We start from the raw sequence: 16,359 nt of genomic DNA, 5'->3' as shown, positions 1-16,359 counted from the left end.
GGGACCGTTAGTGGCCACCTTAAGGAGCACACTAGACAGGTCAGAGAATTTTGAGAACAAATACAGATCAGAGTTGGGGTATAAACAAAGGTTCACAATCCAGCAGAACAATGACTCTAAAATACTGCAATTACTACAATGGAAACATTTAAATGTCTTGGAAGGGCCAAGTCAAAGACCAAATCTCAATCCAAATGAGAATCTGAGGCCAAGTAACGTACCATGACAGAGTTCATTTTCACAAGGCCCCAGAGACTCTGAGCTCAGGTCTTCAGAATCTCCAAGCTCGGCTGGAAGCTGAGAGGAATCTTCTATCTGGCTGACATCAGAAGCAGAAGGTAGAGGCACAGTCTCACTAACTGGCTCTGGATCCACAGACAGGGTTGGACTATTCTCTTCATCATATTCAGATGATGTTTGATCTGAAAGAAAGTGAATGAAACTGTTCTTGTTAACACATTACAAAAACGGCTTTCCTGCTTCTTATAAGAAGGCAAACTTCAGGGCCATCTACCACCTTAAAGAGACTCTGTAACAAAATGTTCATCCTTATTTCTTCTATCCTATAAGTTCCTATACCTGTTCTAATGTGGTCTGTCTTGCTGCAGCCTTTCCTAGTTGCACAGTGGCTGTATTATCTCTGTTATATAATCTAATCTTTCTTTTGTCAGCTTTGTCGGGCTCAGGCACTCAGGCAGGAATGTGCTGCCCTGCTTGTGATAGGCAGAAGCTATACACACCCACTCCACAGCCCCTCCAGGCTCAGTATGAGTCTGAGCTTCTCTCAGCCTATCACATGCTGGTCAGCAGCCATGTTTTTTGTTTGTAAACACTGCCTAAAACTGGCAATTACAAGCCAGGATTGCAGCAGGGAGTGGCAGAAACAGCACAGAGGGGCCCAGGAGAACATAATGAATAGGATGGTATGCTTTTTATTGTAAGAATTTTAGAGTACAGATTCTCTTTAACACTATACTAGCAAAGAATATAGTAGTTCAGAATGCTTAAGACTTCACAGGCTGTAAGTATGCTCCTTATGTTAATAACTCCACAGGTAGTGGCATCAAGATGTTAAGCCAAAGGATTGCACATTCAAAAGCATTCAGCATTGGTGGGATTCATATGCTCATGGGTCCATTTTTAGACCACAGCAACCACGGTCATATGTTACTGTAAGATGGTACTGCAAATTTGGTGAAAAGGAAACTCACATTTACACAACCTGATGGACACTAAAATATCACAAAGTATAAAACACTGTTTAATCAGAGACTGAGGCACAGATTTACTAAGCCTGGAAAGCCAGTGCGATCCAACAAAACTGGACTGGGATCCATTGAGTATAGGCTACATGTACGTAGACTATAGTCAAAGCTAATAAACAGTGAGGTAATTGCATACACATTCCTACAGTTAATTTTTTTTTAAATAATTATAGTTGTTGCATAGTACTTAATCATTTTTTAATACACATCAGTACAATACAACATCAGTGAAGTGATACAGAGGAATCATTGGTTAACCAGAAATAGGACCAGGCAATAGGGTAATACTTTCAACGTCACTGTTAAATAAATAATATAAATGTACATAAAGCAGGAGAAATAAAATACACATAATAAACTTAACAAGGACGAATACAACAATTTTTTTAACTGCCAAGAGCAGCATGTGCTCAATTTTTGTTATTATGGGCATCTCCTCACCTACCAATAGCTCAGCACTGTCAGAGAGTAAAAAGAGAAGGTTGACCTGGCAGCTAATGTGAGTGATAGAATGAGAAAAAACTTAACACTTCCTGCCAGAAAGTTTGGATGGAACTTTATGCACAGTGACAATCTTATCCAGGACTACCTGGATAAGTTACAACAACTGTGCACTACTGCACACAACTACATATATTTCAGCAATTTTCAGCTATGCAGACTATGATCTGCAATGACACTACTGGGGGTGGCACACTTTTGAAAACTGTTCAGCTTCTCAGAACCACAGACGCAGTTATCTTTAGTAAATGTCCTATAAGAACCATCAAGTCTTCAAAGCACGTCAGCATGCATGCGGCCTAAATGAACAATGATAACTGAGTACTGCCGATTCCTAAACAGGCCACCACTCACATACTTCCTTTCCAAGTAAGGCCAGAAACCCACTAGGAGCGATTTTCTGAGCCCTTATGATTTGACAACTCTTGCTAATGTAATGCTTTGGGTGTGATCCCACTTGAACAATGTGATTTTATAAAAATCCCCCATAGCATTGCATTAGCAAGAGCTTTTTCACATCACTAGTGATTAGAAATCGCTCCTAGTGGTTTTCTGGCCTCATGCTGGGCATACACGGTTAGTTTTTTCCTTATCAATCGAACCGTTGATGGCTTGATTGATAATATCCGACAGGTCCGAAGACCCGCCGAATAGATTCCCCACTCTAGCGGGGAGCTGATAAGGCATGCCCGCGGGGACGAGCGGGGATCGAACGGCGCGGACGAGCGGTGGCGCGCTGGGTCGATATTGGCGCATAAACTCACCGTGTATGCTCAGCATAATGTTCTTAATCCTTTACACAACTCTGTAATGCTTGTATAGTTAGAAATACCAAATACATGGTACACTAAAATATTCTAACCGGTTACCATGCTAAGGGCACCTGAGTCTTGACTTATTAATAAGTACAGTTAAAGTTTTATACACACCAGGCTGAACATCGGGGGAAATGGCCTCTTCTTCGTCCTCCAATGTCTCCGCTCCATCAATCTCCATAACTTGCTGCTCATCCTGGCACAGAGAGGAAGGAGAATCCGCCTGCACATGTAATATGGATGCAGAAGCTGGTTGGGGTGCTTTAGAATAGCAATGTGTTCCATTAGCTGCAGATGCCACTTTCACATTAATGTTACTAAAATTGCACAAGTCTTGGCCAATGAAGCTAAGAGATGCCAGGCAGCTTGAAGTAGAGTTCTCCCAGGCATCCTGTGAATTCCCTTTATAGAAAGGTCCATGTGACACAGGGGATGTGGAGCCATTCACCTTAGGCAGACTGGGCCCGTGACAATCTTTCAGAATTGGAGACTTGGGAAATTTCCAGAGGTAGTCAAAGTTATTAGATGTGGGATGACTGGCAGTGCTGGTACCTGATGCAAAGGTCCCATGAGTATTAGCAGGTAACGAGGGGGAAATCAGGCCATTCACAGGCATATCGCAGTTCAGACCTAAAAGAGAAAAGTTTCAAGGTTTCCTTTCAAATGAGCAGAAAACAAAATTTGCAGAAAAGGAACAACAACATTGCATGTGCCTCCTTAGGAAATGAGGACTGGGGTCACACTGCTGTAGTGAACGGTATACGGAGGCCGCCATATTTATTTAATTTTAAACAACACCAGTTACCTGGTTTTCCTGCTGATATTCTGCCTCTAATACATTTATCCATACACCCTGAACAAGCATGCAGCAGATCGGGTGTTTCTGACGTTATTGTCAGATCTGACAAGATTAGCTGCATGCTAGTTTCTGGTGTGATTCAGACACTTCTGCAGACCAACAGATCAGCTAGTCTGCCAGGCAACTTGCACTGATTAAAAGGAAATACATATGGCAGCCTCCATATACCTTTCACTTCAGTTGTCCTTTAAAGTACATGGTCAAAAGTCTGTTCATCACATTTTGAGACTCAGATTTCCATGGCTGTACATTGAACTCTTCAGCTCAGTCCATGCCCCACCCCCTGCGCTCTCCCTATTGATCAGATGAAATAATCACAGAAACGGCACTCACAGCCTGCTATTAACTCCTTCCAGTTAACTATGTCAGATGCAAGAAGTCTTATTACAGACAAAAAGGCTACATTAGGCACATCAATTACTAAGCTGTCACATAATGTATTGAGATTTCCGCATGGAGACAAGTCTTTCATAGTCTACATGAAGAACTGACGCTAACAAATGAAGGTAAATAGGCACTGGGACAGTAAGTCCCACGTCATACAAGACAGAATGTGTCACAGCAGACATTTAACCCACCCATATCATGCTGACATACTGAAAAACTATTCTCCATTTACTCCAGTGCAGCCTCATCTGTTACTGTCCCCAGAGAGTCTCTGCTAAATCACTAACAGCGTCAACAGCATTCTAAGCTTGCAGCACAGTCACTGGCAACAGATGCTGCCTATTAGGTGCCATTATCAGCTAAATACCATTCCCTGATAGGGATTTGTAGCTGCCCAGATTCCCACCACATCTAAACATTTTATAAATAAGTAGAGATTGGTGGTTGCTGAAATATCTGTTACTTGTCACCTATGTGACATGGAGCTAAATACAAAGTACAGGCCATGAACCCAGGAGAATGAGATAAAGAATAAAAATCGTACTAACAGGCCTTTTCCCAGCTTCAAAACAAATACGAGTAGAAGCTGTCTTTTAAAAGTAAAGTTCCTTTAGCATGCACTATAACTGTCACCTTTAGGGATCAGGATTCAATCCTTAGGGCAACAGTTCTGACCACAAGCTCACATAGATGTGCTCTTCAGCAACAGCCAAGCAACAAATACTGCTCCTATGGGAAGGAGAGGAGGAATAACCGGGAATAACAGCATGGTGCATGACATGGTAAGTGAAGCAATGCACTTGGCCATCACTAACTATCCAGCATTGGGAATCTTTACGCAACCATAAGAGAGACACTTGTACACATCAGATTCTCGGCTGAGACAGTCTTTTGAGTTCAGTCTAGCGTGTGTACAAGGCGTTCATGTCTAGGACCCACTAGATCGCCTTCAGCATCGATCTATGCTTTCTAGGAATGGCTGGCAATTCCTAAAATCGCTAGGCCAATAAAAGTGGATTGGGTTGAGCCCACTGAAGCAATTGCGATTTGCCCAAATTGCTCTGCCTGCACTATTTTGCTAGCGATAGCAATTCAATGTTAAAAGGGATCCTGAAGTGACTAAGATATGGAGGCTGATATATTTAACAATACCAGTTGCCTGGCGGCCCTGCTAATCCTCGGCCTCTATACTTTTAGGGCTCTTTCACATTAGATAACGCATGCAGGAGCCATTTCCTGCACTCAATACTACTTTCACTATCCAATCGCTAATTACCATGCAATTATGTTCACATTGCTATTTACCATATACATTTTACCACTAGTCCTCCACTTCTGCTTACCCCCCATACCATACATTTGCCACGTTATTGTACCATAAGATTTACCATCCGTTTTCACCCCTGTACTCATTCACCCACTTCTGTACAATCTGTATATTCTCACACCCACCATCACATGTACAAAAAGAGCTCCTCTAGGTTTTACCTTTTCAGCCGGGAATTTACTGCATCATTACAATATATAATATATTTTAATTTGGTATATATTTTGTTTTACTTCTGATATGCCTTCATCTCTGTCATTTTCAGTGTGATACTCCGTATGTTTAATGCCTGATGAAGTGGGATTGTGCCCGTGAAACGCGTTGCGACTTTGCTTTTGGAGTATGTGAATACCCGAATATTTTAAATGTTTTAGCATATATTTTATCCTTTTGGCGCCTCTGTACATCTAATTGTTAATAAATACCAGACGTCAAATCCCTCTCACTTCAGGTTCCCTTCAAGTATATGATCACAACAAAATCACTTTCAAAAGTGCTATACATAGTGATTTCAAAGTGATTTTGCAGCTCTTGTACTACCCAGAAACCACCAGCTTACCCAAAATCCTTTGCAGAACTTCAAAACTGCTAATCACAATAAGTGTAGTGGGTCCCAGGCCTAAGACATGTTATCAAAGTCCCAATGAGATTATTTAACCACAAAAGCTCAGTGTTTTGAACACTATTATACAATTTTTACATTTTTATTAGCCCTTACTTTTTACTTGCTGAGGAAATAACACAAGAGAGTTGTTCGTGTAAACTGGTTCCACCAATGGAGGCAGCTGTTTCAGTCCTGAGGAGCTTGATAACGGAGATTGGCCAGTGCTAGGAAAATGATTGTTGGTCTCCATGTCTACAATAGTAAAAAGAAAAAATCATATATAAATCACTGGTAAAAAAAAAAAGCTAAAAGAAGAAAAAAAACCTGAAAAATTTATTTATATAGCGTGGCTATCTTCTGCTGTGCTACAGAGTATATAATCATGTGTAGTCAGGTTGCTAACTGTATATCCTAAAAAACTCGTCCATGACTTCTAAAATGAACTATTGAGCTTTGAGGCTCGCCAAAGATCCCTCGCACCCAGGCTTTCGCTTCTTCAGTCGGCTCCCCTCAGACCGGAGGTTTAGGTCCATCTCCACCAGAACCTTTAGACACAGGAACCGCTTCTTGCCCTTGGCTGTCAACTCTATGAACTCTCTACACTCATTACTATGTATAAAATACATTACAAACTCTGTATAAATGTTTTTAAAATCGCTGTGTGTCCTTCCATGCATTAGCCCTGTACATGCCAAGCCCAATTCTGGGCACGACCAAGTCGTGCTTGGCAAAATAAAAGATTCTGATTCTGAAGCAGAGATCATCAGAAAAGAACAGCAATGTAGAGGCAGCTCTGTGCCATGATTTCTCTGTTAGTCAGTACCACCCGGCAATTGCTCTGGTGTAATCTAAATACTCCATGAATTCCCCAAGTAACTGTCCTGGTGTATGCATGCTTTTCCCATAACAAGTGCTGCCACCATGTCACTTCCAAACAATAACCAGAACAGCTAAAGTGTCTCCAAGTTTATCCATCATACCCTGTCCCCTCCAGCAACCCATACCAAATGCTTCATTATGTCCTCATAACAAATGTTACCATTATGTTCCCTCTACCTCCACCACCTTCAAAATTCAGCCCTTTGGCCCCCCCCCACCCCCCCCCCCCATCACAAATTCAGTCATCAAGCCAGGAAGTGCAGCCCTCCACATAGCAATGCAGAGATGATTGTTACAAGAAGGCATAAGAAGGAACACGGCACAGTTATCTAATGACATCCTGTAGGTCCCATATCCATGTCTCTCTCAGTGCACAACGTGACATCACTCGGCTCTGGACGCTGATGGACAGATCGACACAGCCATGGAAAATGAGGATATTAGAGAGGACTCACCAAACGTCATAAGGTAACAATGCCCTATTCATTACTCTTTCCTGCACCAATTACCTCTACACATGGATGCAGTGGAAGGAGGAGGAAGGATGCTAGATCCATCCAGGCCCTCTGGTGCAGGTTCCCTGTCACAGGTGTGACCCGATTCTATGCTGATCATTCGTCTAGGGCTATATTTCTGCATCAGAAGCGGCTTCATAAAGGACCAGTTTTTGAGGGGGGGGGGGCTATGCATGGCAAAACAGGAGTTGTTCAGGATTCGGTAAAGAGACGCTGCTATATGGAACTTTTGCAACTGGCCACAGTGGCAACAAGCCTTCTGTATGAAAATCTTTAAAATGCCAGGTCATACACATGGCATTTAATAGAAGAAAAACGTCCCAGCAGTCTCTCAATTTGCATTTGCACAACAATGAAAAAAAAAGTATTCAGGCATGCAGAAAAAGCTTGACCAGAAAACTGCCATTCTTCACTGCTTATGTGTCTGCTCATACTGGATTACTCTGGATAAGAGGTGACGGTTGTTCAGCAAAAGAGCTGCATGTTGGGTGTATGGTTCAAACCTCCGTATGAACTAGCCTGAATTGTTACAGATTCCTCCATCGAACGTATAAGCACCCATATATTTACACTGCATAACGTGGATTACTGAATAGGTTGCTATAGTAAAACACTGACAACGGATCGTTCAGAAACAGCCTTATCAGTCTGCCGACAGCGCGTGGACACAGTGTAGTGCGTGTACGCACCTTAAGCCTCAAATCATTTTGAGAATATCTACTCAAAATGATTTGTTCTTGTTCGAGAAAGAAAAGAAGAGTCAAAGGCCTTGTAATGTTTTATTCTCACAGTTTGGATGGCTTGTGTTACTACAAACCTCAATTTACTATTTATTTTACTTTTCTATATTTATATGCCACATTATTTCAAAAGAGGGCATGCAATCATTCGCATCAGATCCAGTCCCAACGTGGCTTAAAATTTAACGTTCCTACTTTCTACCAGATTGTATTAGCGATTTAGGAGAAAGTCAATTATTCCACCAAACAATTTTTGGGACGTGGAAGGAAGTTTAAAGCCTGGTACACACATGCAATTTTGATTGGCCAATTTTGCCACTTCCATGTAGTATGAGAGCTTACCTACACAGTCTGTTCATAGTATTTTAAATCTGCTGACCTCATGCTACATAGAAGTGGTAACATTGGTCAGTGACTGTCCAACCTAAAATTGCATGCGTGTATGCCCCCTAAGCATTAGGAGAAACCCCATTTAAACACAAGGGAAGACAACAAAGCCCAGGCAGATAGTCATTGGTAAAAATCTAGAGCCTAAGTTCGCAACACATAGTGCATGTTCCCCAGCAATTAACAATGGTGTTAAGGGGTACTTATATTCAATCCTCTACGAATTTTGAGATGCATAAAATGATCAATCATACATAAAAAATACTAAAATTAAATGCATTTATACTCAGTATTTCAGGACTCCTGACATATAGGAGTCAAGTAGGACTTGAGATGAGGTCGCTTACAGAGGGGAGCAAATGGCAAACCATTTCATAAGGTGACATATTATAATAAAGCTGATAGACACTGGTTTAGGTTATGAACAAATGATAAAACATATATAAATAACTCTGATAAGTATTTTTAGTAATCTAAACACTCACCTGGAATGTTAGCGTCCAATTATGGAACTCTCATGCAACTTGGAACTGGGCCAATCAAATGCATGAACTGCCAATTTTGATTGGCCCAATTCAAAGCTGCATTAAAGTTTGCAAGCAAACTGGAATTACCGGTACTGTACTAGGTCCTCACTGACCATCTCTACTAACACATTTATATCAGTCAGTCGGGGCTAACTTCAAATGATGTAACCAAAAAAATAGACAAACTGCATCCTAAATAAAAGGGGTGCAAGCCATGAAAATGTATTGAGACAGGTCTAGAGAATACACACCTCAAAGTGCACATGAGGAAAATATAAAGGATAAATCCACTTGTCACAAAGATGTTTTGTAATTGTCCATTCTCTTTATCGACACACCACTTAGATTTCATATATATGGGCATGCTGTCTTTACCAACTTTACAAGTCACCTGATGTGAAAGGGATATGGAGACCGCCATATTTATTTCCTTAAAGTAGTACCAGTTGCCTGGCAGTCCTGCTTATCCTCTGCCCCTAAGACCCTTATTCATAAGCTCTGAACGAGCATGCAGAGCAAATGTTTCTGACTGAAGGCTGACGCATTAGGCGCATGCTCGTTTCAGGAGTGTCATCCAAATACTACTGAAGCCAGAGATCAGCAGGAATGTCAGGCAGCTGGTATTGTTTAAAAGGAAGGAAATATGGCAGCCTCCATATCCCTTTCACTTCAGGTGACCTTTAAAGTTGGTAAAGACAGCATGCCCAAAGAGTCCTTTCTTTCTAAGAAAAAAAAAATTTAAGGAAAGGGAGCAGCAATAACATGGAGGACACTGACCTGGTAGATTTCATTCTAAAGGTGGCCATACACTTGTTAGATTAGCAGCAGATAGATCGTCGGATAGATTTTCTGATCTATCTGATGTGTTTAGGAACATTTTTTACTAGGAACAGATTTACAATAGCTTTCAGTATGAAATCTATTGAAAATCGATCTGATGGCATTTTGCCATCAGATTTCCATTAGGTCCAATGCAAATTGATAAGCAACCTCATCAGATCGACCTAGGATTTTCCAGCATGTCAGATCGATTGAAATCAATTCCTATCGCTCGATCAGGCCGCTAATCGGCTGAGTGTATGGGCCCATTTAAGTCTATTAAAAAAATCAATCTAGAGTGTGTGGCAATGATAGATCCCGCTGTGATTAGATATCAATCAGAGAGAGGTCTATCTTTTGAGCATGTCGGGAGAAAGTCTGCCAGTGTATACTACTTTCTCTCAACAGTTCATGACATCTACCAGCATTAATGATAAGGGCCCGTTTCCACTAGTGCGGTGCGAATCCCTGGGATTCCACCGCTGACAGAAACGCATGCGGATGCGATTCCGCGTGCGTTTTTTGCCGCGATTTCGCGTGCGAATTCGCATAGGCAGGGTCTATGCGAATTTAACCATGTCACTGCCTGGTCCAATTTGTATTACTTTGCGTGCGAATTCGCACGCGAAATCGCGGCAAAAAACGCACGCGCGTTTTCCCTATCAAATACATGGGCTGCGATTCGCCTGCATTCCTCACGCAGGCGAATTCTGCAGGCCCTACCGTGCAGAAAAATTCTGCACATAAAAACGTGCGTTTAAAAAGACAAGTGGAAACAGTCCCATCCACTTTCATTGACTAAGCGAATTCGCATGCAGGCCACGCATGCGAATTCGTCCTAGTGGAAACGAGCCCTAACTGTTATAAAATATCACATCCTAGCACCAAGCCATTAGGTATATGAAGCAAGCAAGGCTTGGGTTTCTATTCTAAACTTACAGAAACAACATTTCCCAACTTCAGGAAATGGAACACAAAGCAACACAAACTTTCATGCAATACTGAATTAATGTATTTCAATGGCTGTAATATTCCATTAGAATGCACAGCTCATTCACTTATCCCAAAAGGAGCACTGGTATTAGGTCACAGACTACTGACAGCACACTACATTATGAACAAATCCATGCGACATCATGACCCAGACCTGCCCAGCACCACCTCTTTGCATGAGAGCTAGCAGCCTGGAGCAGGTATGTGATCATTATTTTTGTTTCACAGCAAAGGCATCAAACTACATTTTTTCTGTTTTTGCTTTAGAAAAAGGCATAGGGAAAGGTAGAAACCTGTGCCGGTTTGTTATTTCCTTCTGTGTCCCCACTTGTGACAACTCCACAAAGCTGGGCTTTGAGGTATATGAAAGCAAACACTAACTGTGAATCTGCCGCAACTGGAGATGTAATGTAATGTAATCATAAGAAAGTTCAAATGTGGCCCAATACTGAACAGATTGTTTCTTCCTACCATGGAGAATCAATTGGTCAAAACAATTCACCATTGCAGGACTCTATGGCTATTAGATTTCAGCTTTAGGGTCTGTACACACTGAAAAACGCAGCGCAAGCGCAGCAGTGTGTACAGGCCCTAAATCCCATCAAATATATTGAACTACTGCTGTTCTACAAATGTACTAACTGGTACACACCATGCAATTTCCCGTCAGATAGATGGGTCGAATCAATTATTTCCGACAGGTCCGATCTGATTTCCGATCGTTTTTCTGTTTGATTTTTTGATCACTTCTGTACAAAACCAATTAGAAAAACGATCAGAAATCAGATCGGACCTGTCAGAAATAATTGATTCGACCCATCTAACTGGAAATTGCATGGTGTGCACCAGGCATAATTCTCAATGCAGTACACAACTATGAAGCTGTCTAGCAATCAGCTGTCCAGCTGCTGAAAGTTTACCAACACTGCCGTGGTGGTTAGAGATGGCCCAGCCTTGGAGAACTCATGGAGAAGCACATGATCAGTTTGATCAGCTGATAGATTTGTAAGGCTCTGATTTGCTGGTCATGATCATGTGTTAAACCAGGAAGTCATCACAGCAAATCAGAGGCTTACAAATCTATCAGCTGATCAAGTGCTTCTCCATGAGTTCTCCAAGGGTGGGCCATCTCTAGTGGTGGTAAAGTTTTCCAAGCTTCACATACACGCTAGATTTTGGTTACCTTCAACAACTGTTAATGGATCATTAAGGCAAATATGGGAATGAGCGCTGTACAGACAGTGTTTGGTTAGAGCCAAACATTATGTCATGTTCCTTGGAGATTGGAGGTGGGAAATGAGCAAACCAGACCCTACAGCATGCAGAGAAAAAAAAAATAAGAAAATGCACTTTTTGCTGCACATGCTGGATTCTCAGCCAAGCAAGATCTAATGTGTGTACGAGACAATATCAATTTGACTGGTAACAGTAAAATAATTACTGTGGCAGATTAAATCTGCTGCAAAAATCAGCCAGTGTATGGCCGCTTGTAAGATGACCATAGTTTCCTACACTTGACTGTTGTGTGTGTTCTTGCCTGAGTGTTGTAGACCAGTGTTTCTCAACATTTTATTCGTATTTACCCCTTTTCAAATCCTGTACTCACCAAGTACCAACTTAACAAGCATCACAAGTACCCCTTGACAAATATATATTTAATTGTATTACATGATAATTGGTTTTAAACAATTTCCAAGTATTTACTAATACTTTTAATTAGCTAAAATATTAATTTGCTGTTTAAATAGGATTTTCTAAAACTCTAAATTTGTTATTCTTGGTTAAAGGACTTCCGAGGCCAAATAGACAAATGTTTTTTTACCTGTATCATTTTTAAATCCAAGGCGGAGACCGTCCATGCCCTCCGCTCCGTTCCGCCGCCAATGTATCTATTTCAATGCCCCCAGGTCGGGTGCCGACCCCACCGCATGGGTCGAGCGCTATTCCACCTCTAAGATGGCCACCGAGAGGAGCCGCAGCTGCGCAGCACGCATGGACGCTAGTGCGGCTGCGCAGCCTTTAGCCCACCTCCAGCCACGTACTGGGTCCCGGCATCCTCCTGAGCGTACGTCGGGCACAGTGATGTGAGCGCGCCCGACGTACGCTCAGGAGGATGCCGGGACCCAGTACGCGACTGGAGGAGGGCTAAAGGCTGCGCAGCCGCGGCTCCTCTCGGCGGCCATCTTAGAGGTGGAATGGCGCACGACCCATGCGGTGGGGTCGGCACCCAACCTGGGGGCATTGAAATAGATACATTGGCAGCAGAACGGAGCGGAGGGCACGAAGGGTCTCTGCCTTGGATTTAAAAATGATACAGGTAAAAAATGTTTTTTGTCTATTTGGCCTTGGAAGTCCTTTAAGTACTGTATATCAAGTCTGAGTACCCCTGGAACCATCAGAAGTACCCCCTGGGGTATGCGTGCCACAAGTTGAGAACCTAGGTTGTAGACACATCAGGTCTCTCAGGGTCAGTGACTGACAAATAGTTATATGTACTCCATAAACTCCACACATACAGATACGGTAATAGGCTTCCCCCTAAATTGGCTCTAGACTATAATACATGCACTACATGATACATACATAGACATATGACTATGGTAGGGATTAGACTGTGAGCTCTTCTGAAGGACAGTTAAGTGATAAGACAATATACTCTGTACAGCGCTGCAGAAGATAATACAATAGTATTGTTATCTTCCGCAGCGCTGTACAGAGTATATTGTCTGTATATATATATATATGCTAAATAATAATAGCTAAATATAAAATTCAAAAACAAAATTTGGGTGAAACAAACACTGTCCCAGACCTAAACTATATATATATATATATATATATATATATATATATATATATATATACATACTTCTTTAGCACGTTCAAATTAGTTTCCCCAAACTGCAAAGAGAAAATATAAAATTAAAAAAGAACTTTACCACTGCTTGCCTACCATAAACAAAGCCACACAGTGTAGTGCCCCATGCAGCCTTGTGCAGGAAGGAAAAAAAGTACAGCTTTGTTTAACAAAAGAAAAAGGTTGCAGGGGATTTAAATGCACAGGCCTGCTCCATTTGCTTGTGTAAGTGTGCTATGATTCATGCACATTAGAGAAAGAAGAAACTATTCAATCATAAAATGGTGAAGACTCCATTACTACACGAGGGGGGCATGAGATAATCTCTATACAGTATAGAGGGAGCTCAGAGCCATCCTGATCAGGTTTACAGCATTATTGAGCATCTCTACACAGATCAGCACAACTTTCTGCTGCCCATTTCATATTAAAATCAATATCTGTAAATGAATAATGCTGATGATTCCCTGTAGCCAGGGGAGAGCAGGATAGAGCCTCATGAAGCCACAGTGCTGTAGTGCAGACATACTAATGAGCGTGATTCGGATTATTAACAGGGAAGCCATTACATCTCTGGCTGGGCCTTTACGGTGAGATGTGAGGAGGGATAATGACTTGTTATTCTGATTATTATTATTATGCTGCTGCTGCGTGCGGCGCTGGCAGCCCCCTCTCCAGCAGGCGGGGTACAGGACAAGCCGTCCATCCATCCTGCCGGCCGGGGCTGCTCCTCATACACAGCACTGTCCCCCATCGCTACATAAAGAAGAAGTTGTATGAAGAGTCCGGTGTGGGGGAGGCCTGTGAGCCCCGCAGTGTCCGCTCCCCCAGAGTGTCAGCGCGGGCTGCTCTACTCACCCGAGCCGGGGATGCTGGAGGAAAGAAGAGATAGGAGCCGCCAGCGGCCTGTCCTCACATGGTGTCCCCGGCCTGGCCGGAGGAGGAGGGAGCAGGACGAGGCCGCAGCTCCGGGCTGTGTGTGGAGAGGGAGGCTGAGCGTGTGTGAGAGAGAGCTGGGCAGGAAGTACAGGGGAGGCCGCCGGGTCCTAGAGCCTGCCCTGCACCAACTTCTCTATCTCTCTCCAGCGCTGTGACTGTCCCACACACAGCTGTCATATCATCATCATCACCAGGGAGAGATGTGATGTACAATCCCACTACTCTATATTTTTTTAACAATAAACTGAACTAGCAGAGGCTGAAATGTAAGGTACTGATTGATACCAGACAGCTTGATAATGAATCCAGTTGTAAAGTGATCAGTTATACAGCAAAGTCCCCAGTATCTGGCACTGGCAAGGATCTCTGGTTGCTTGAGCAACTGGCCTAAAAAGCACAAACCTTCCCCTGTGCAGCATTAAATATTTTCCGAGCCTCAATCCCCATCTTCTAATCTTCCTGTAGCTTCTAGTGTTTTTTTCGGGGGCCTCCATGTACTCCATGTGACTGTCGAGTCACGTGACACGCTGGGAGCCATGCACAGACGCATGAGAGCTGCTAGGAGCTACAGGAAGGTTCTAAGATGGCGCTGGAGGCTTGGTAAGTATTTCATGCCCTGCAAACCCCCCCAAAACACAGTCCTTGTTATCCCCTCAAGCATGCTGATTAGTTGAGACTTCCGGTTGCCTGAATCCCACATAACGGGGACTATGCTGTATATATATCTTTTTTTTTAATTAACACGTTGGCGCTAAACTGGTTTAGGGAACCCAGCAGGAAACCTCCAAGAGAACAGTTCTCTGATCACAGGGTCCTCTCTACAGCACAAAGCGTTGTGATTCAGATTGGCCAAATAGTGTGGGCGTAGTTTACTACAAGTTACAGTAGAGTCTCATTTATCCGGAACAGGCGGGGATTGCCTGATGCCAAAAAAAACGCTCAAAACCACTAAAATCCGCAGGAGAGAATAAGACCAGAAACCTAAAAATTCAAGAGTGCTGTCCACCAAAACACATTGCTGGAATTTCCCAGTGAGGTTTCCTGCTGGGTCCCCTAAATTAGACTTGCGCCAATGATTTACATTAGCGCCATTATCTTCCATGGTGCTGTGCGGAGTAACAAATAAACATGGGCACATAAAAATACAGGCATTGGTATAAATAAGTAGCAGTAGGGTATTGTACCGTGTTAGCCATCAGTAAAAGTAGGAAGTTTTGTATCAGGATGATACTATTTATTGGCTAACTAAATGTTAGCCAATAAATGGTATCATCCTGATAAAAAAACTTCTTGGTATATATAAAATAGAGACATTGGTAAATAACACAGAAGTGGTAGACAACATAATTGTTATACTGACAACGTAAATGTACAGCAAATCACAAGACACAAAATAGAGAGAACACTGCCATTGCAAACTTACACTCTAAAGCACAGGTGTCAAATTCAAGACCCTTAGACCGAATCCGGTCTACCTTGCCATTGTATGGGGCTTGTGAGAGCCTCAAATGCACGAATGTCCCAAATAAGATCTATGCTAATATAAAGCACACATTGCCAGCGTTCTACATCTCCCACAATGCACTTAGATTTTGGCCTATGAAGTGATGCCCCACACTTAGGCCCATATGCAATACATTTTTTTCTCCTGAGCTTTCTCCTTGTTGATATTTTCAGAACTTGTGATCAGGCATGCTCTCACGAGTAATAACGAGTGTGTAAACACTCATATTCATAATTTAAATGAGCATTAATTAGCCCAGGTGTGCGGCGGGGACATAAGTTAGTTACCCATAATTCTGTGTCTTCCCTGCGCTCCAAATAGCTTGCACGTGTCTTATTGGATGTGTTGCAAGTCTCATCACCACTCACTTCCTCCTTTCGGCTTGAAGAAGGAAGTGCCTGCAGTGAGGCTTGCAACACGTCCAATAGGACGCGTGCAAGC

General features: G+C 42.5%; 1 protein-coding gene across 5 annotated transcripts in view; it reads right to left on the bottom strand.

Moving 5' to 3' along the window:
• Window positions 1-16,359, bottom strand: part of BAZ2A (bromodomain adjacent to zinc finger domain 2A) — a 112,197-nt gene that overhangs the window by 49,835 nt on the left and 46,003 nt on the right. For 4 of the 5 annotated variants that reach the window (XM_068267560.1, XM_068267565.1, XM_068267562.1 and 1 more), the window contains exons 4-6: window positions 5,873-6,010; window positions 2,696-3,211; window positions 222-422 (exon numbers count right to left, since the gene is read on the bottom strand). In XM_068267560.1, the coding sequence (XP_068123661.1) occupies window positions 222-422; window positions 2,696-3,211; window positions 5,873-6,010 (855 nt within the window). Of the gene's footprint in view, window positions 1-221; window positions 423-2,695; window positions 3,212-5,872; window positions 6,011-14,333; window positions 14,707-16,359 lie in introns of those variants that run through there. The other variant, XM_068267564.1, reaches the window with a different exon arrangement.

The sequence above is a fragment of the Hyperolius riggenbachi genome, chromosome 2, assembly GCF_040937935.1.
Source record: "Hyperolius riggenbachi isolate aHypRig1 chromosome 2, aHypRig1.pri, whole genome shotgun sequence".
Classification (NCBI taxonomy): domain Eukaryota; kingdom Metazoa; phylum Chordata; class Amphibia; order Anura; family Hyperoliidae; genus Hyperolius; species Hyperolius riggenbachi.
The sequence above is the reverse complement of the archived record's forward strand: the minus strand, read 5'-3'. Positions and strand labels throughout refer to the sequence as shown.